The sequence below is a fragment of the Mobula hypostoma genome, chromosome 2 (genome assembly GCF_963921235.1).
Source record: "Mobula hypostoma chromosome 2, sMobHyp1.1, whole genome shotgun sequence".
Classification (NCBI taxonomy): Eukaryota; Metazoa; Chordata; class Chondrichthyes; order Myliobatiformes; family Myliobatidae; genus Mobula; species Mobula hypostoma.
This window is the reverse complement of record NC_086098.1, coordinates 20,466,807-20,488,690: the sequence shown is the minus strand read 5'-3', so window position 1 is coordinate 20,488,690 and position 21,884 is coordinate 20,466,807. Positions and strand designations below refer to the sequence as shown.

The window sequence follows — 21,884 nt, the reverse complement described above, 5'->3', positions numbered from 1 at the left end:
TTACAACATTGAATCACAGTGGATTTAATTTGTCTTTTTTGACACTGATCAACAGAAAAAGACTTTTTCTTGTCAAAGTGAATACAGATCTCTACAAAATGATCTAAATTAATTACAAATATAAAATACAAAATAATTGATTGCATAAATTTTCACCCTCCTTTAAAATGACATTTCAAATCATCATTGGTACAGCCAGTTGGTTTTAGAAGTCACATAATTAGTTAAATGGAGATCTGTTTTTGGAGACCAGTTTGCAGTCAAGGTGTTTCAGTTGATTGTAGTAAAAATACACCTGTATCTGGAAGGTCCAACTGTTGGTGAGTCAGTATCCTGGCAAAAACTATACTACAAAGACAAAATAACTCTCCAAGCAACTCCGCGATAAGGTTATTGAAAGCACAAGTCAGGAGATGGATTCAAGAAAATTTACAAGTCACTGAATATCCCTTGGAGTACAGTTAAGTCAATCATCAAAAAATGGAAAGAATATGGCACAACTATAAATCTGCCTAGAGCAGGCTATCCTCAAAAACTGACTAACTCCGTGCAAGAAGGGCACTAGTGATGGAGGTCACCAAGATACCTATGACAACTCTATCTATGACAACTCAAATTTCAGAGAATGAGATGGGAAGAGACTGCGCATACAACTGTTGCCCGGGTGCTTCACCAGTCGCAGCTTTATGGGAAAGTGGGAAAGGGAAAGCTACTGTTGAAAAAACCTCACATTAAATCTTAACTAGCGTTTGCCAGAAGGCACCAGGGAGACTCTGAAGTCAGCTGAAAGAAGGTTCTATGGTCTAATGAAAGCAAAATTGAGCTTTTTGGCCATCAGACTAAAAACCATCCCTACCGTGAAACATGGTGGTGGCTGCATTATGCTGTGGGGATGCTTCACTGCAGCTGTCCTTGGAAGGCTTGTAGAAGGTAAAATGAATGCAGCAAAATACAGGGAAATCCTGGAGGAAAATGTGATGCAGTCTGCAAGAGAACGGCGACTTGGGAGAAGATTTGTTTTCCAGCAAGGCAATGACTCCGAGCATAAAACCAAAGCTACACAGGAATAGCTAAAAAAACAACAAAGTTAATGTCTTGGAGTGGCCAAGTCAGAGTCCAGACATTAATCTAATTGATAATTTGTGGCTGGACTTCAAAAGGGCTGTTCATTCACGATCCCCATGTAATCTGACAGAGTTTGAGCAGTTCTGTGAGGAAGAAATGGGAAAAATTGTAGTGTCCAGATGTGCAAAGCTGGTAGAGACCTATCCACACAGACTCAGGGCTGTAATTGCCGCCAAAGGTGCATCTACTAAATACTAGCTTGAAGGGGGTGAATTCTTATACAATCAATCATTTTGTGGTTTATATTTGCAATTAATTTAGATCACAAGATCACAAGACAAAGGAACAGAAGTAGGCCATTCGCCTCATCGACCCTGCTCCGCCACTTCGCCATGAGCTAAACAATTCTCCCATCTAGTTCCAGTTTCCGGCTTTTTCCCCATATCCCTTGATACCCTGACTAATTAAATACCTATCAATCTCCTCCTTAAACACCCTCAGTAATCGTGCCTCCAAAGCTGTATGTGGCAATGAATTCCATAAATCCACAAACCGCTGGCTAAAAAAATTTCTCCTTATCTCTGTTTTAAATGGGTACCCTCTAATTGTGGCCTTGTAGAGATATTTTCATTTTGACATTAAAGAGTCTTTTTCTGTTGAACAGTGTCAAAAAAAAGCCAAATTAAATCCACTATGTTGTAAAATAATAAAATATGAAAACTTCCAAGCTGGGATGGGCGGGGGGGGGGGCAGAGAGACAGGGAATTAATACTTTTTATGGGCACAGAGGTGTTTTAGACTTACTTTCCAATGTTGATTTGTGATAGGATGCTTAAGTTTACTGTTTTGTAAATCAGGTTTGATTAAAATGTAGTTGATATATCGTTTAAATAATTGGTCTCAGTATCAAGGGTCATTGGCTAAATCTTATATCTAAAGACCTCAAGTGGATGTCTTATTAAGTTCTGCCTATATTGATACTATAGTTGTCTGTTAGAATACTACTCAGATATGAACTATAGCACAGAATTTGTTTATCCTGTTGGCGCATGGACTAACTTACATTCGTATGCTTGTCTACAAAGTATATAAAACAAACTTATAAACTTTTTTTTCTTTTGTCCTCTATTTTTATACTAGTCTGCCTCTAAATGGTGTTTGCAGTCAGTGTAACAGTATTTCTCTTTTATAGGATGTAATTGACCGACTGATAATTATCAATTCAAATGCCAAAATACACTCGCTGTTCAACTATGAGCATTCCCACATATTTGGACTTAGGTAAGTGGTAACCTACTAACAGCTGGAAATAACGTATTCATGCAAATGTTCCTGTTCATTTCAAAGGATAGCAGATATATTTCCCTGAAGGACATTGGTGAAACAGATGGGGATTTTTCATGACTGCTTGTAGTTTCATAGTCATCATTACTGATTCTATATTTTTATTCCAGATTTATTTAATTGCTCAAGTTAAATCTCTGGGCTGTTGTGGAATTTAAACTCATATCTCCAGATCAATACCAGTTCAATACCTTGATCAACATGCTGGTGTACTGTATTTTATGTGTAATCCATGGCTGAGAAATTTCTCTATGGTGTTTTTAATTTTGGCCTCAAACCAAAATAGTGGATCATTCTCACACTTTTATAAAAGTTGCATAAGAAGCGAGTGCAAGGTTGTCAGGTTTTCCTGTTTAATGCTGTACTGAATCTGACTTTCTTTATTTTAACACAAGATTCTGTGGAGAGTAAGAATTTTGGGGTGTATATTGTACATATACATTCTCTGATAGTAAATGGAACTATTGAACATTCTAGTGAAGTGTTTGTAAATCACCCTCAGCATCAATGTGCAGTCCATTAGGTATATACCACAATGCAACTAACACTTTTCTAGCTATAAACAAGTGTTGTTACTGAGTGAATTGGTGTTACAATGGCAGAAGAAAGTGGGAAAGTTCACCCAGAGAAATCTGGACATACTGGTGGAGACAGTACCACAGGAGGCATGGTTTTTGTATCAGCTGGCAATGGAGACCTGCCAGAGCTTCTTGGCAGGAGTTGATAGGGAGGCCTTAGCAAAGACATGAATATAATCAATGAATGCCTACCTTTTGAAGAAATGTGTAATACAGATACATTACAGCGCCTGCTGTGGCTCCCCTTGTAGTCTAAAAGAGAAATCAATGAAATTTTCTCTGTAAGCATGTGGATTCTGCATGAATTTCCTAATGTTTGAATGAGCGTCAAACTAGATATAAAGCAGAGACCAGTAGCAGCTTGGGATGAATCTGAGGCTTGAAACTAAGAATGACTGTGACCTTAGTGGGCAAAGCAGTCTATGCATACAATGGATATTGAGGCCATAGAATGGATGGTATCTGAGTAAGAACTAAATATGCAATTTGAGTGTTGGCCCTTTAACAGCATGATTTCACGGAGAAGTTATTGGTAAAATTTGATTCTAAGTGAGTAAGTGAGAACCTTTATATTTCAGACAGGTGAAAATAAAAATCTTACACTAATAAATTTTGAGTATTGCACCAGAAGTTCCAAGAAAAATGGAAAATACCAGTGAAAGTTAAGATGAAACTGTCCATAAATCAATACAATTTCTCTACTTGAGATTAAACTGATTTCCACAGCATTTAAAAAAAATCCTATGAACAAATTTTTAAACCCCACATGTTGTAATGCCTAAGATACCACAACCATTATTGCTGTTTTTGTTGCCTTTTGATCATTAAAATTATTTTTGCTACATTACAAACTGATAGCAGAAAATAAAATTGCTTTATGCTGTAAATTAACATGCTCCTACTTAATGAAGTAGTACTTATCGGAGGATCAGAAGTGGAGAGGGTCAGTAACTCCTTACCTCACTACCCAGGCCATGCTCTTTTCTTGCTGCTGCCATCAGGTAGAGGTACAAGTAACTCAGGACTTGCACCACCAGGTTCAAGAACAATTGCTACCCCTCAACCAACAGACTCTTCAACAAAAGGGAATAACTACACTCATTCTATTTCTAGTGTTCCCATAACCTATGGTCTCAGTTTAAGGACTCTTTATCTTGTTATTTCATGCTCTCTTTTTATTGCTATTTATTTATATTCGCATTTGCACAGTTTCTTGTTCATTGATCCTGTTTACAGTTACTATTCTATAGATTTGCTAAGTATGCCCACAGGAAAAGGAATGTCAGGGTTGTACATGGTGACGTGTGCACTCTAATAATGAACTTTACATTGAACGTTGGTGATTTAACATCTTAAAAATCTTACGTAAATAATCCACCATTGTGCATTTGTGTTGTGACTCTTACTTATATAACTTCCTGAGGAAATGTATTACTTTTTGACCTTTTGTTGAATATTTTATTCCAAGTCACTTTTCTACTCAACAAGTAGCTTTCCTCTGTGGCATCACGAAAGTGTGCTGTTTGACTTTGCAAAGGAGACTAAATGTATATAGCAAAACTCTTTGTAAAGTGTCCTTTCTGTGCCAGCTCATTTCTATCACTGTTGGCAAACACAAACAGTATTATTTTAAAGGAACCTTTACAGAAGGGTAGTCAGATCTATAACATTTATTGCTGATATCCTCTGTAGCCTCAATAGTCTTTATTGAACTCCTGAAAGCTTTCAAGAACAAAATGAATGTGATTACAGCCTCCAGAAGTAGATAGATTATAATATTTGTCCATTGGAGACTTTGACCACGGATGACAAGTTCATGAATTTGCTTCTATGCAGCATTAAGGTGTTACTATTTCTGTCTGTATCCATTGCTGCATTTAACTTCAGAGATTCCTTTCTGTGCCTGCTCATTTGAAATTTCTGAGGTTTTGAGTCCAAAGCTGAATATTCCAATATCTAGCACACCCCTTCAAGCTGCCAACATCAGTGAAATTTTAATATTATTTAGAAGGGCTAAAATAAAGACTTTTCGCACCGGGAGCAATGTTAGAGAAGTATAGGTATCAATATAAAAGGGTGAAATCATGGAAGTAACAAATTGGTCAAAACACCCATCACACTTGAACTGTGTTCCCATCCAACAAATGTGTTTTTGCTTTATACCATTTATTAGCCTCATTTTCCTTCATCTTTATAAATGTTCATGCATTGATTAGAAAATTATGTGCTTTGTTTATAGTAAACAAGCACAATTTTGTTTAGTTCTTAAATATCATTCTGTTCTTTCTGTAGGCTACTGAGTGTTTTGTGCTGCAATCTGGATATTCTTTTACTTTTAGAATCCCAGTACAATCTATCACAAATTCTCTTAAATGCACAAAAGGAAAATGTTAAGGAAGACTTGGAAAATCTAGGGTAAGTTAAGATTATTACCATTTTACCTGTTTTAGATTTTAAAATTATTTTTCCTGATTCAATTATAATTATGTATTTAAGGGACTTCATAATTGATGGTCTCTCTGTGGAGAGAAATCACATACTTGTCCGCATGAATCTTGTCGGGGGAGCTTCAGAACGGGTTTTACCTCCAAGAGTTTTGCAGAAGGTTGGAAAATTCTCCATTTCTCCTTTGTGTCTTGTTGCTTCCTTTTTATTTCAAATGGAATATGTGTTTATGTTGTGTTTCTTGTGGCACCTATGACGAGCTCATTAACAACAAAGGAATGTCAATGGTATCTGTTAGCTTCTCCTTCGAAAATCTCCACCATTCCTTTTTCAAATTGTGCAACTTATATACATGATGCCCACTTTACTTGTACCTCAAATCTTTTACTGTCACCAATAAACCCTTACATTGTCAGTGCTCACACATACCCTAAAAACTGTTTTGACTGTCCAAACGTGAGTGAATTCACTTGGCACTCCTCTAGCCTCTTTCCATTACAAAAAGACCACATTTAATTTGTCCTTTATGTTTTTATCACTTACTTGTATATTTTTATTGCCAGGTTTCTTCAGTATGTTTTGTGCAGTGACACCAAATGCCAACTTTTTAATTATTTCTTATCTTAAATAATGCTCTGTTATTTGTGCTCTGTAGGGGGCAGGGCTTCAGATTCTTGGATAATTGGGATCTCTTCTGGTGGAAGTATGACCTATTCAAAATGGACAGGTTACACCTGAACCCGAAGGGGACCAATATCCTGGTAGGAAAGTTTAATAGAGCTGTTAGGGAGGGTTTAAACTAATTTGGCAGGGGGATGGGAACCGGAATGATAGAGCGGAGGAAGGGGAAAACAGAAATAAATCTAAGATAGTGAGCAGTAAAGATGTCAGGAAAGACAGGCAGGTGATGGGGCAAATTTGTAGCCATTGGGATGAGTTGCAGTACAATAAAGTTGCAGTGAAATCAAAGCAAAAAGTATCAAATACTGGTCTTAAGGTGTTGTACGTAAATGCACGCAGCATAAGGAATAAGGTGGATGATCTTCTTGTAAAGCTACAGATTGGCAGGTATGATGTTGTGGCCATCACTGAGACCTGGCTAAAGGATGCATGTCTCTGGGAGCTGAACGTCCAAGGATACACGGTGTATCGGAAGGATAGGAAGGTAGGCAGAGGGGGAGGCGTGGCTTTATTGGTAAGAAATGATATTAAATCATTAGAAAGAGGTGATATTGGATCGGAAGGTGCAGAATCCTTATGGGTTGAGCTAAGGAATAGCAGGGGTAAAAGGACCCTGATGGCAGTTATTTATAGGCCTCCAAACAGCTGCATGGATGTGGACTACAAATTACAACTGGAAATAGAAAAGGCTTGTCAGAAGGGCAGTGTTATAATTGTGGGGGATTTTAACATGCGAGTAGATTGGAAAAATCAGGTTGGCACTGGATCTCAAGAGAGAGAATTTGTAGAATGTCTGCATGATGGCTTTTTAGAACAGCTTGTTGTTGAGCCCACTAGGGGATCGGCTGTACTGGATTGGGTATTGTGTAATGAACCGGAGGTGATTGGAGAGATTGAGGTGAAGGAACCCTTAGGAGGCAGTGATCATAACATGATTGAGTTCACTGTGAAATTAGAAAAAGAGAAGCCAAAATCTGATGTGTCGGTGTTTCAGTGGAGTAAAGGAAATTACAGTGGCATGAGAGAGGAACTGGCCAAAGTTGACTGGAAAGAGACACTGGCGGGAAAGATGGCAGAGCAGCAGTGGCTGGAGTTTATGCGAGAAATGAGGAATGTGCAAGACAGGTATATTCCAAAAAAGAAGAAATTTTCGAGTGGAAAAAGGATGCAACCGTGGTTGACAAGAGAAGTCAAAGCCAAAGTTAAAGCAAAGGAGAGGGCATACAAGGAAGCAAAAATTAGTGAGAAGACAGAGGATTGGGAAGTTTTTAAAACCTTACAAAAGGAAACCAAGAAGGTCATTAAGAGAGAAAAGATTAACTATAAAAGGAAACTAGCAAATAATATCACAGAGGATACTAAAAGCTTTTTCAAGTATATAAAGAGTAAAAGACAGGTGAGAGTAACAAATAGGACCGATAGAAAGTGATGTTGGAGAAATTGTAATGGGAGATGAGGAGATGGCAGAGGAACTGAACAAGTATTTTGCATCAGTCTTCACTGAGGAAGACAGCAGGATACCGGACACTCAAGGGTGGCAGGGAAGAGAAGTGTGCGCAGTCACAATTACGACAGAGAAAGTACTCAGGAAGCTGAATAGGCTGAAGGTCGATAAGTCTCCTGGACCAGATGGAATGCACCCTCGTGTTCTGAAGGAAGTAGCTGTGGAGATTGCAGAGGCATTAGCGATGATCTTTCAAAAGTCGATAGATCCTGGCATGGTTCCGGAAGACTGGAAGATTGCAAATGTCACTCCGCTATTTAAGAAGGGGGCAAGGAAGCAAAAGCAAATTATAGACCTGTTAGCTTGACGTCGGTGGTTGGGAAGTTGTTGGAGTCGATTGTCAAGGATGAGGTTATAGAGTACCTGGAGGCATATGACAAGATAGGCAGAACTCAGCATGGATTCCTTGAAAGAAAATCCTGCCTGACAAACCTATAACAATTTTTTGAGGAAATTACCAGTAGGCTAGACAAGGGAGATGCAGTGGATGTTGTATATTTGGATTTTCAGAAGGCCTTTGACAAGGTGCCACACATGAGGCTACTTAACAAGATAAGAGCCCATGGAATTACAGGAAAGTTACATACGTGGATAGAGCGTTGGCTGATTGGCAGGAAACAGAGAGTGGGAATAAAGGGATCCTATTCTGGTTGGCTGCCGGTTACCAGTGATGTTCCACAGGGATCAGTGTTGGGGCTGCTTCTTTTTACGTTGTACATCAACGATTTGGATTATGGAATAGAAGGCTTTGTGGCTAAGTTTGCTGACCATACAAAGATAGGTGGAGGGGCCGGTAGTGCTGAGGAAATGGAGAGTCTGCAGAGAGACTTGGATAGATTGGAAGAATGGGCAGAGAAGAGGCAAATGAAGTACAATGTTGGAAAGTGTATGGTTATGCATTTTGGCAGAAAAAATAAACGGGCAGACTATTATTTAAATGGGGAAAGAATTCGAAGTTTTGAGATGCAACGGGACTTGGGAGTCCTCGTATAGGATCCCCTTAAAGTTAACCTCCAGGTTGAGTCACTAGTGAAGAAGGCGAATGCAATGTTGGCATTCATTTCTAGAGGAATAGAGTATAGGAGCAGGGATGTGATGTTGAGGCTCTATAAGGCGTTGGTGAGACCTCACTTGGTGTACTGTGGGCAGTTTTGGTCTCCTTATTTAAGAAAGGATGTGCTGACGTTGGAGAGGGTACAGAGAAGATTCATTAGAATGATTCCGGGAATGAGAGGGTTAACATATGAGGAACGTTTGTCCGCTCTTGGACTATATTCCTTGGAGTTTAGAAGAATGAGGGGAGACCTCATAGAAACATTTTGAATGTTAAAAGGCATGGACAGAGTGGATGTGGCAAAGTTGTTTCCCATGATGGGGGAGTCTAGTATGAGAGGGCATGACTTCAGGATTGAAGGGCGCCCTTTCAGAACAGAAATGCGAAGAAATTTTTTTAGTCAGAGGGTGGTGAATCTATGGAATTTGTTGCCACGGGCAGCAGTGGAGGCCAAGTCATTGGGTGTATTTAAGGCAGAGATTGATAGGTATCTGAGTAGCCAGGGCGTCAAAGGTTATGGTGAGAAGGCAGGGGAGTGGGACCAAATAGGATAAAATGGATCAGCTCATGATAAAATGGCGGAGCAGACTCGATGGGCCGAATGGCCTACTTCTGCTCCTTTGTCTTATGGTCTTATGGTCTATTTGGTTTGCACAATTTTACAAGAAAACACAAGACACAAAAAACATAGTTCATTCTAGGCAATTAGGTCTACGAGACTTGTCAGCCACTAATAATGGAATAAAAGGCAAAAGATTGAGCCTTTTGCCTTCTTTGTCAAAAGAAGGAGAAAGCATGGGAGAAGGAGTAGAGATGCGGCTTTATAGAGAGCAGGTAAAATGCAGTTAGAATAAACAAAGTTTTGGGAATCTGCTGAACTGCAGGGCAAACAGTTATTCCAACAAAAATGTGCAGCATTAACAGTAAATCCGCAATTAACTGGCTGAGGATAGGGAGTGTTGCCTTAATAAACATTTTGTTTTTTCAAAAATCCTATAGCAAATTTGTAAAGGAGACTGCTTGAGTGCTAAAACGTCAAGGGTACTGGCTGTAGGTGAAAGAAGATAGATTACAACACCACCATCTGCTGAGTGTGATTTGAAACATTGGCATTTGGTGCACTCAGAATGTGGATTTTCATCCATGCAGAGTTGAAGGCCAAATTTACCCACAACGGAATTGTGGTTGATAATCTGAATCTGAAACACAAGGTCAAGGAATAAAATCGTCAGGAGGACATTCTATTTCTATGTTCTTGTGTAACTCTAAGAAAGGAAATGATTTTAAAATAAATTTAAGTTTGCATATATAAGTTTTTGCTTGCATTCTAGCTTTCTTTGCTTGCTCCTACCATTTATAGCTCACACTGAAGATATCTCAGGGATTTAGTGATCAAAATGTGTAACTAATTACAGACCTGACCATAATTTTCTTTTTGGATTATTTTACATATAGGAAATAACCATATAACACCCTACAGTACTTCAAATAATTTTTGAAATTTTGAAGTACCACTTAATATTTTAATGCTGTGTTAATAATATTATATTTCACGTGCCTGCATTTTCTCTTAACTTTTTCCATTAGAAATTCTACCATTATTACCACTGTCGTAGCTTGGCATATTTAATTAGACAGCTTGCATAACATTTAGAATGGGGATATAAATGTGCTAATAGAATGTAAAATTTGCTAAAGATTTTTTTTAACTCATTCTTTGGGATGTCATTGCAACTACCAAGGCTGGAATTTATTGCACATCCTAATTACCTTGAATGGAGTGGCTTTCACATAATTTCTCAGGACGTTTAAGAGTCAACCACAGTTAGACAAAGCCTGGAATATTTTACAATATTTGCTCTTTGTGTAAAATTAATAGGTATTTCTCATAGCACTGTGCAATTGAAAATGGATCTTTCTTCAAGTGTAGCATACTAATGATGTCTGTTGTACAATACTGAATATTTTCTCTGGGCACCTTCTGGCATGAACCATGCTTATGTGTCTGATGTGTAAAATCAAACTTTTTCCTATGGCCTGCTTCATTTGGAGAGTTGTCATGGATACAGGTTTCCCCCGCCATCCGAAGGTAGAGCGTTCCTATGAAACGGTTCGTAAGCCAGAATGTCGTAAAGTGAAGAAGAAATTACCATTTATTTATATGGGAAAAATTTGTGAGCGTTTGCAAACTCAAAAAAATGACCTACCAAATCATGCCAAATAACACATAAAACCTAAAATAACAATAATATATAGTAAAAGCAGGAATGATATGATAAATACACAGACTATATAAAGTAGAAATACTTTTCTACTATCATTGCCGAACTGTCCACCATAGCGAAAATCTCACGCAAGTGCTCTCGGCAGAAACACTCCCTCCATTAACCTCTAAGCTATGAAGCTGCCAAATCATACCAAATAACACATAAAAATACACAGCCTACATAAAGTAGAAATAATGTATGTACAGTGTAGTATCACTTACCGGAATCGGGAAGACGGTGCCGAGCACGCTGATGATGGTGTGTTAGGCTGAGTCGTCGGAGGTTGGGGTGGTGCAGTGGACCCCAACCTTCAGGCCGCGGACCGATACCGGGCTGCGAAGCATGCAGTGGTGCAGCAGTAGCTGGGATGCACCCAGCACCTCTTTAAGAAAAAAGCCGAAATACACAAGCTAATTAATTAGGTGCCGCCCGGCACATAAACGTCGGCCCGGATCAGAGGCGACGTATTCGGCGACTGCCTGTGATCTGGGCTGACATTTATGTGCTGGGTGGCACCTAATTAATTAGCTTGTTTATTTTGGCTTTTTTCTTAAAGGTGTGCTGGGTGCATCCCGGCTACCGCTGCATTCCTCACGGCCCGGTATTGGTCCGCGGCCTGGACGTTGGTGTGGTGGGACACTGGGGTGTCATCTCATCGTCGTCTGTTTCCATCAGGGAAGGCAGGTCATCTTCTTCTATGTCTGCCTGCCTCGATGTTGAAGGTCGAGGTTCGTTGTCTGCTGTGGCTGATGTGGAAGGCTTGAAAAACAACAGTACGCTTGATTGCTTAGCCTCGCGCATTTTTCTATCATACAGTTCTTTATAAGCACTCAAACCACCCTGCAAATATGCCCTAAACCTACGTACCCTTTCAAAATTGAAGTTGTATCTTTCTGCAATCATTGCAGCGAAACTCTCACACAATTGCTTCACGTTCAGTTCCTGGATGACTTCACTTTCGGTCCGTTCGCTACTGCATTCAGTTTCAATTGTCATCCTTTCCTCTTCCAATTGCGTCAGCACTTCATCTATCAGTTCTTGGTCATGAGATGCCAAAACCTCTTCAACATCATCTTCGTCAACTTCCACAAGCCAAACTCACTTTGTCCTTACTTCGTTCACCACGATTGAAATGCTTAATTATGTCTAGTTTTACTCTAAGTGTAACACCCTTATGAGCTCTTGTAGGCTTTTAGACCATAAGACCATAAGACAAAGGAGCAGAAGTCAGCCATTTGGCCCATCGAGTCCGCTCCTCCATTTTATCATGAACTGATCCATTCTCCCATTTAGTCCCACTCCCCCGCCTTCTCATCATAACCTTTGATGCCCTGGCTACTCAGATACCTATCAATCTCTGCCTTAAATACACTCAATGACTTGGCCTCCACTGCTGCCCCAGGCAACAAATTCCATAGACTCACTACCCTCTGGCTAAAAAAATTTCTTCACGTCTCTGTTCTGAATGGGCACCCTTCAATCCTTAAGTCATGCCCTCTCGTGCTAGACTCCCCCATCATGGGAAACAACTTTGCCACATCCACTCTGTCCATGCCTTTCAACATTCGAAATGTTTCTATGAGGTCCCCCCTCATTCTTCTAAACTCCAAGGAATACAGTCCAAGAGCGGACAAACATCTCCGATACCTTAGAACTCACCTTGCTAACGGATGCTCAAAATAAATCAACAAAATGCACGGATGCTCACAGGCACGTGTTTAAGCAATGCCAGCTGGAATGCAGTTCCGGGGGAGGAGCTTGGCTGCTCGGGGCGCACACTGCCTTTTTTCGTAACAGTGAAAACATCTTCTGTTAACCAAAACATGTAACTAATGTAGGTCTTTCGTAACAGCGAGGTTTCATAAAGTGAACATTTGAAAAGCGGGGGACACCTGTATTAGGCCATGCTGTTGTAGAACCATTCATTAGTGGTGTATGCCTGATAAACCACTGCAAATCAGTCTGATGCTTCTCCCCGAATGGATCAAGCCTGAATTAACAACTGCCTGAACAATTATCTTACCTGACTTCCCATTTGCTCATTTCCAGAATTCAGCCATGCTCAGTTCCAAAAATCTTCAAACTCCATGATTAACACCCCAGTTACCAATCCTAACAGGGTATTAAAGTCTAGCCATCACTTCCTCCATTTAATAAATCAAACTCTAGTTAGTCTACAATGACTGAGGTCCTACTTGGAACCAGACCTCTAACCACTAGTGGAAGTTCCTATCCCTCCATTACTTCTGAATTTCGCCTTGACTCTAGCTGATTTAAGCACAAATGATACATACTAATTTTAAACACACCTGGAGTTTGGTGCAGTGATTCATAATCAGACTAGTCCTGGGTGTGCTGCATAATTACTCTGAGGAGTGCTTCTTAAAGATCACAACTATTTCTAGCTTTAATTTTGAACATTTTTTGCACTTAACATTTATTCTCCTGTTTTCATAATCTACACCTCTGGATGACTTTCATTTTAGCAGTTGCTGATGGCTTCCTGACACCTCCCTGTTTTCTATTTCTGGGTGCCATCCATTATTCGCTTGTTTTAACTGTTGGCTATTTTGGAATTTAAGTACGTTCTTAAATTTATCATGGTACATATTGAATAGTAATTCTTGGGCTGCTTTGTGAAAATTACATATTCATTTTAATGCTGTTAGAGAGATAAATATCCATTGATATTTTGTCACATTATGCTGACATTGGGTCTTGTAACTGTTATTTGCCATCTTCCAAGGAAATATAATTAAGTTGCAGTTACAAATTCAACGTGCAATTCTACAAATAGAACAAATTGACTGCATCCAGTGTACAAATATTAGAAATGCTGCCTTGCAGCTTCAGTAACCCACTACTTCTGGTACGAGCATGTGGAATTTCTAGATTCTTCCCTTGACTGCATGGGTTTACCCCTAGTGGTCAAGTTTCCTCCACCTCCCACAGATATGCAACTTGGCAGGTTAGTTTGCCACTGTTAATTTTCCCTGGTTTGTAGGTGAGTGGTAGAATCTGGGAGGAGCTTATAGACGTGGAAGTTTATGCAACAGGCAAATAAGCAAGAGGGTGGCATGGATCTGTAATTAAAAGAGTGAAATCAAATCCATAGAAAGAGGTGACATAGGATCAGAAGATGTTGAATTGTTGTTGGTAGGGTTATGGAACTGCAAGGGTGAAAAGACCCTGATGGGAGTTATATACAGGCCTCCAAACAGTAGCTAAGATGTGGGCTACAAATTACAGCAGGAGACAGAAAATGCATGTCAAAAAGGAAGTATTACAATAGTCAAGGGGGATTTTAATATGCAGGTAGATTGGGAAAATCCCAGGTTGCTGTTGATTTTGGATCTCAAGCGAGAGAATTTGTAGAATGCCTACAAGATGGCTGCTGAGAGCAGCGTGTGATTGAGGCCACTAGGGGATCAGTTTTTCTGGATTAGGTATTGTGTAATGAACCAGAGTTGATTAAGGAGCTTAAGGTAAAGAAACTCTTAGGAAGCAGTGACCATAATATGATAGAATTAACCCTGCAATTTGAGAGGGAGAAGCTAAAGTCAAATGTATCAACATTACAGTGGATCAAAGGGAATTACAGAGGTGTGAGAGATGAGCTGGCCAAAGTTGATTGGGTATATAAGCAGAGATGACAGCAGAGCAGCAATGGGTGAAATTTCTGGAAGCAATTTGGAAGGCGCAGGATAGATACATCCCAAAGAAGAAGAAGAATTATTCTAAAGACAGGATGACATAACTGTGCCCGACAAGGGAAACCAAAGCCAACATAAAAGCGACAAGAGAGGGCATATAATAGAGCAAAAATTAGTGGGAACTTAGAAGATTGGGAAATATTTAAAAATCAACAGAGGGCAACTAAAAAAACCAGTATGATCATAATACTGTCATGAACTGTGGCACTGAAGGGGAAAAGACACATAGAATTTTGTGCACAAAGCGAGATAGTACAGGAGCAGGCACATTGGCCCACTAAGTTGTACCAAACTAATAAACTAATGACACCTAATTAAATTAACCCTTGCCACCTGCACATGGTCTACATCTCTCTACTCTCTGTATATTCATGTGCCTACCTAAGAGCCTTGTAAAGCTTTTATCATATCTTCCTGCTCCACCACCCTTGCCAGTGCACTCCAGGCACTAACCACATTTTTCGTTCAAAATAAAATTGCCCTATGTATCTTATTCAAACTTTTCACCTCTCACGTCAGATGCAAGCCCTCCTATACAGTATTAGATATTTTGACTCTGGGAGAAAAATACCATTGTGGATCTATGCCTCTCTTAACCTTATAAACTTCTATCAGATCTCCCCTCAGCCTCTCCTGCTCCAATGAAAACAACCCAGTTTGACGAACCACTCTTTGTAACATATGCCCTGTAATCTAGGCAGCATCCTGGTAAACCTCTTCTTCACTCTCCCTATAATGGGACGACCGGATTTCAATGCAGTACTCTAGATGCAGCTAACAAGTGTTTTATAAAGGTGCAACATAACTTCCCAACTCTTGAACTCTGTGCCTTGTCAAATAAAGGCAAATGTGTCACATGCTTTCTTTGCCACCCTATCAACTTGTGCAGCTACTTTCAGGAAGCTATGGACTATGACCCCATGATCCGACTATAAATTAATAATTGACTTGTGTTCCCAGCAGTGTGGATAACTTCCTTAAATTATATTGCTGGGAATGAGGACCTTTATTGAAATTGGCAGTACTGATATTGTCCAATGACACACTTTGGAGCAATGTTTACTGATTGCCTCAGCCGTTGTCAGAATACACATCCAAGGCTGAAAATGTCATCAGCAGAATATGTCAAATTCCTGGAGTGGCATGATTCAGTCAGCAAATGATCTGTAATCACCTTTCATTCTGACAGATAGAAAATACTGATTTATGTATGTACAGGGCTGAAAATCCAACTCAATTACTTATTCTCAACCAGCTAAACTAAAAGAATTTGATATGATTTTTGCACCATGTCCTAAAATTCATCAATCCAAACTAAGGTATCACTGTAACAAAATTATACAGTCCAATAAAAGACAGTGGATGAGAAAACTCTGATCTGCAAACTGTAATATCATTTTAGAAACATAGAAAAATCTACAACACAATACAGGCCCTTTGGCCCACAATGCTGTGCCAAACATATACTTACTTTAGAAATTACCTCGGGTTACCACTAGCTCTATACTTTTCTAAGCTCCATATACCTATCCAGGAGTCTCCTAAAAGACTGTATTGTATCCGCCTCCACCACAGTCACCGGCAGCCCATTTCACGTACTCACCACTCTGCGTAAAAAACTTACCCCTGACATCCCCTCTGTACCTACTTCCAAGCACCTTAAAACTGTGTCTTCTCGTGTTAGTCATTTCAGCCCTGAAATGTATTTTGTCATTGCTCATTTTACATTTCCATAAGCACATGAGATTATGCAGATTCTACAAAACTTGTAGCGTTCTTCCAGCATTTTGTGTGTGTTGCTCAATTTCTGCCCAATTGTTTTCTACTCTTCCACCATCTTATAATAGTATCCAGTCACACAACTAGAAGTTCAATTGCTAACTTTTTTTTTAGATTATGAAGACACGCAGTCCTCTTTTATTGTCATTTAGTAATGCATGCATTAAGAAATGATACAATATTTCCTCTGGTGTGATATCACAAAACACAGGACAGACCAAGACTGAAAAAAACTAACAAAACCACATAATTATAACATATAGTTATGACAGTGCAACAATATCATAACTTGATGAAGAAGTCCATGAGCACAGTAGAAGTTCAAAGTCACTCAAATGTCCCACGCCTCAGGAGAGAAGGAAGAAAACCTCTCCCTGCCGTACCCGACCATGGGTATAACCACTCTGAGTCATCCGAAAATTTCAAGCTCTGATCAGCTCTCCGACACCGAGTACTGAGCACCATCTCTATCCGAACGATTCGACCTCCATCTCGGTCACCAACAGCAGGCAAAGCCGGTGATTTTGAGGCCTACCCTCCAAAAGATTCCCGACCGCGCAGTAACGACAGCAGCGAATGAGCTTTTCAGAAATGTTTCCAGATGTTCCTCTGTGCTTTCACGTCCATCTTCATCAAATCAGAATTGTCCATGGCCCCTATTTAACAGATACGATATTATTTTTCATCGGAGGGCTGCGCACGCGCGGCGCCCTGCTTCTCTTCACCTTCCACTGTTTTTAGGTGGAATATTGTGAAGACCTTTTTCAAATAAAGGTACCCAATGTCATATGGCTAAGCATCGGTTCTTCTGTTGTCCAATAATATCCCTTAAGATAGTAAGCTTGTCACCTCAATGGGTGATCCCATTTTTACATTTTGGCCCTTGATGTCCTCTAAGCTGTCTTAATTGCTTCAAAGAATATTTCAGAAAAGTAGCCCAGTGTGAGCAGTAATGTGGTCTTGCGGCCTTGATGAATCCCAAGTGATCTTTACTTTTTTTAACAACTGAAATTTAATTGGTGTAATTTTATTATCCAAAGTGGAAAGTACATTGGGGAGCTATTGAATAGAAGAAAATTCAGCTCACGTGCAGGCTGACATAGCCAATGCACAACCTCATTACTCATGGATTACACATTTAGGTCAGGAATTTATTAACATTTAGTCTTAGTGAGCACCATTGTTGAATTAATGCTAGTAAGTGCCACATTGGGAAGATTATAAGCTGTGAATTTCTGTTTACTGAAAATGTGAATAAAGCTGTCCATATCTGTTTAACTTGGAATTTCTTAACAACATCCAGGGATGTTTCGGAATTCTTCAAATTGAAAAGTACAAAGTCCTAATAGATCTTGCCTTTAAATGGTCTCTTTCTTTGATCTCTTTAAAGTAAGTTGATAAACTGTTTGCAAGCTTTTCTTCTGTTATCCACCAAGTTTGTAAAGATTTTGAGGTTATATGAATTTTACTTTAAATATAGAAAATTTTTAAACATAGAAAATGTGAGAACAAAAATATGGATCAGACTTGTTTGAAGATCTATTGAGTGTAGTTTGATCTTATTACAATTCTACAGCAATTTTGAAATAGTGATGGTCAGTAATGGCAAATCAACCATTTGATTTATTGATGAAAAAATAGATAATTTCTGCAGCATCTAAAATTTGAGCCATGCAAATTAATTTATTTATGATGTATAATCAGTAGTTTTTATTTTTGTGGCTTGTATTTTTTGTGGATAAACGTAGCCAGAGAACGATTATGTGGTGTTTGTGATTACCCTCATCAGTATGCACAAGGTGTAGCATCTCTTACAGCATTTTTTTGTAAGCTTTATGTTTCTATTAGCTGTCAACTTTACACAAAGGATGAGGAAATTACTGTCATGGAAAAGTATTAGTAATCCAACTAAAAATACTGGTTTCTCCTTAGGGCGTTAGCATCTTATGCGTAGACATCAGTACAGTACAATAATAGTTTTTGCATTGCAGGTTATGCTAGTTTTTCTTGTGAAAGAGGCAGAATAGAGGTCATTCTGTATTGTTTTTCTAGGTTAGAGGCTTTAGATTATAATATATTATCTTCACAAGGAAAACAGTGAACATGACAGTCCTAAGCTGCTGTTTAAAAAAAACTCAATAAATTCATTGCTTTAAATCTGTGTCTTCCAATTTTATTTTGCACTTTATCCCCCAGGAAAATGACCCATATCCTTGGCCGCTGTTTTCCTCTTACCCTATACCACAGTGTTACCTTCAAGAACCAGTGAAAAATCTTGTTCTAAAACAAGGTAAAACATTAATAAATGAGTGCATTAGTAAGATTCTTTGGGAAATGTCTTAAAACATGTTGTTGGATACCTAAAGGGTGAAAGTGACTTTCATTTCTACTTGATACAAATAACAATAGCATTTCACATTATTAAAAAAGAATATTAATTTGTGTATGCCACCTCAGATAGAAAGAAGATGGTTGATCAGAGTTGTCACATGAAATGATTCTCTCTACTCAAATACTTAATGAATATTTGCTGAAAGCCATTACCCAGTATGAAAGTAACGGCAGTGCAAAAGTGTTGAGAGATATTATTTGAATACATCAGTAAAATTACATTTACAGCATAATATAATTTTAAACTGCTTTTGACCATTGCATTTATATTATATTTTACAGAATCTGTTTAAAATGTTTTGCTTTTCATTATTAATGTTTCTATACATTTCTTACAGTGGGGGGTGGAGTGGGGAAAAATGTCAGTGTTTCAGGTCAAACGTTGCATCAAGACCCAGATTCCTGCATCTGCAGTCATTGATATTGATAACTGATCTGACCATGTCATTGTTATGACAGAATCACAGTTTGGGTAAATTGGTAACTTGGTTGTTTCTTGTATTGAACTCTTCCTTTGGGAGTTGTGGACTAGCATGACCTGCTGAATATACCTCCTGCTTTGCATTTTGTAACTCTGCAGTCTTTTATATATAATCTTTTGTCTATTGTGCCCATTCACTCATTGACCAGAACACCTTGTTTGCAGCTTATCCCCATGGTTACACTGGTTTTTACCCTAATAGAGACATTCTCCCTCCCACATCCTCAGTATCACTTAATAAGCCTTTCTTACCAATTCTGACAAAGCATCTTCAACCTGAAGCATTGGCTCTGTTTCTTTTACAACAAACGTTGTCTGACCTGCAAAGTATTTCCAGTATTTTTTGTTTAATATCAGTAGTATAGCAGTCCTTGTTTGGAATACTGATCCTAAGACTTGGGTTCAAATCTAGTATAGCAGTTATTGCTCTGGAAAATTTGATCCTGAGACATGTGTTCAAATGATACCAAGGCAGGTGGAGAATTGAAATTTAGGCAGCTAAATAAATCTGGAATTAAAGAAAAAATATATAAAGCCACAAAACCATCAAATTGCTATAAAACCTCACCAATGTCCTTCTGAGAAGACATCTTTTATCCTCACTCTGCCTGACCTATTTCTGAAACTACTCACACTAACATGGCTGACTATTATTACCACCCCTTGCCACCCCAACCCAGACAATAAGTGCTATTATGCTTAGTAATACTCAATTGCCAATTAGGGAAAATTGTTTTTCACAATTCACCATGTCAAAAGAGTTTATACTTTTCAATCTGTATTAAATTATTTCACAACTTTTACTGGTCCAGCAGATATAGTCCCAGTATCTTGTCCCTGCCCTCATAACTTTTGGCCATCATTTCTCTTAGGAGTCTCCAATTAATTAAAATTATCTTTACTATTTAATCTTAACAACAGCTTGAGCTGTAAGTGTATGAAATAAACATTCATCTGGGACCGATTTAACTGGCAAGGAACTCCCAAAGTAATAGATGTAGGATTATGAAGTAAACCACACAAAGAGACACAAGTATAAATTAGAGGAGGTTAATTGAGAATGAAATTCGGTATAAAAAGAGAAATAAATAAAAAGATGGATGAAGAAAGAAAGGAATTTTCCTTGTTTCTGCAATCCATTTCTGCAAGATTATATTTTAATGGGTAATTAAAGGAAGCTTAGCACATATCTGTCAAGAGTGTGTGTGTGTGTATAGAGTTGGGAAAGGGTTTGTTTTGCTGTTTTTCTGTTGAAAATTGTATACATGCTATGTTGGCACCGGAGTGTATGGTGACATTTGTGAGTTGTTGTCCTGACATGTCTTCAGATTGTGTTCATAAACACAACAGATTCTGCAGATGCTGGAAATCCAGAGTAAAACACAAAAAGTACTGGAGGAACTCAGCAAGTCAGTCAGCATCTGTGGAGGGAAATATTCAGAGTGAGACCTTTCGTCAGTCTTGAAGAAGGGTCTTGACCCAAAATGTCAACTGTTTATTTCCCTCCACAGATGCTCCCTGACCTGCTGAGTTCTTCCAGCATTATGTGTGTGTTGCCCAGTTAATGCAAATGGCGTCTTTCAATGCACATATGTTTAATAAATGTACCTATGTAATCTAAGTAACTTGAACTTCATCATTTGTCTTAACCTGAAGTTGTTGTCACAAGTGGAGTATTTAAAGGATTCTTTGAAAGATACTACATAAATGCAAGTGCTTCCATTAGCCACTTACAATGCAAATTTTGTCTGAATATAGTGATTTTCTTTAAACAAAAATGTAATATAATGTAATATAACCTATAACTGATCTTATTACTGCTTAGATAATGAAGTTATCAAATTACTGAAGAATTCAGAGAAGCAGGCAGACTGGTTAGAGTGCTGTAAAAAGCTGTTGTGTAAAACTATGACAACCAGGCCTGAAATTATCAAAGGAAACAGTAAGTTTTCAAGTTTATATCATTATCAATGTATTTTTGACAAGCATTCTATAAGTACAAAATAAAAAGCAAGTATTTCAATTTTCAGTGGAAACTTTAAACATTTCTTCAACAATAGGATGGATTTGTGGTTGTAAATTTATAATCTCCCTTGTAAATTCTACTTTTTACCTGCTTGACTGGAGTGAAATGTGGGATTCCAGAGCTACTGAACTTTTGTTCAGCTGGTCACTGATTTTGGGGCTGCTGCATTCTCTCTTCATTTGTCATTGATTCCAGTCAGGTCACAAACTTCTGCAGATTTTCCAGATAATTTTGCCAGGAACTCTGTCCTATTGATCAGGGCAATGCAGGAGCTCCATTGAATGTTGAAACAGAGGTTGAGTATAAAGAAATCTGTCTTTTTGATTTATTTTAATTAGCTTCATTAAAATATACTTATTTATTTTCCTGTTGTTAGTCTGTTGTAACAGTATTGATAATGTCAGAACCATACATCAATTTTAAATCTCAGTGACAATCTTGATGCTAGCAAACTAGAAGTGGGGCTTCACTGATAATTCAGGCATCAAAGTTTGTCAGTTACACTCAGGCTTCATGTTGCACTGGTTCACACCAATCAGCTGCAGGCCGCTTCCTA

General features: G+C 38.6%; 1 protein-coding gene across 2 annotated transcripts in view; it reads left to right on the top strand.

The window, feature by feature from the left end:
- The window catches only part of tbc1d32 (TBC1 domain family, member 32), a 241,005-nt gene that overhangs the window by 158,100 nt on the left and 61,021 nt on the right, over nucleotides 1-21,884 (top strand). For both annotated transcript variants that reach the window (XM_063033919.1, XM_063033913.1), the window contains 5 exons: nucleotides 2,258-2,346; nucleotides 5,280-5,402; nucleotides 5,484-5,592; nucleotides 18,627-18,720; nucleotides 21,128-21,244. In XM_063033919.1, the coding sequence (XP_062889989.1) occupies nucleotides 2,258-2,346; nucleotides 5,280-5,402; nucleotides 5,484-5,592; nucleotides 18,627-18,720; nucleotides 21,128-21,244 (532 nt within the window). The remainder of the gene's footprint in view (nucleotides 1-2,257; nucleotides 2,347-5,279; nucleotides 5,403-5,483; nucleotides 5,593-18,626; nucleotides 18,721-21,127; nucleotides 21,245-21,884) is intronic.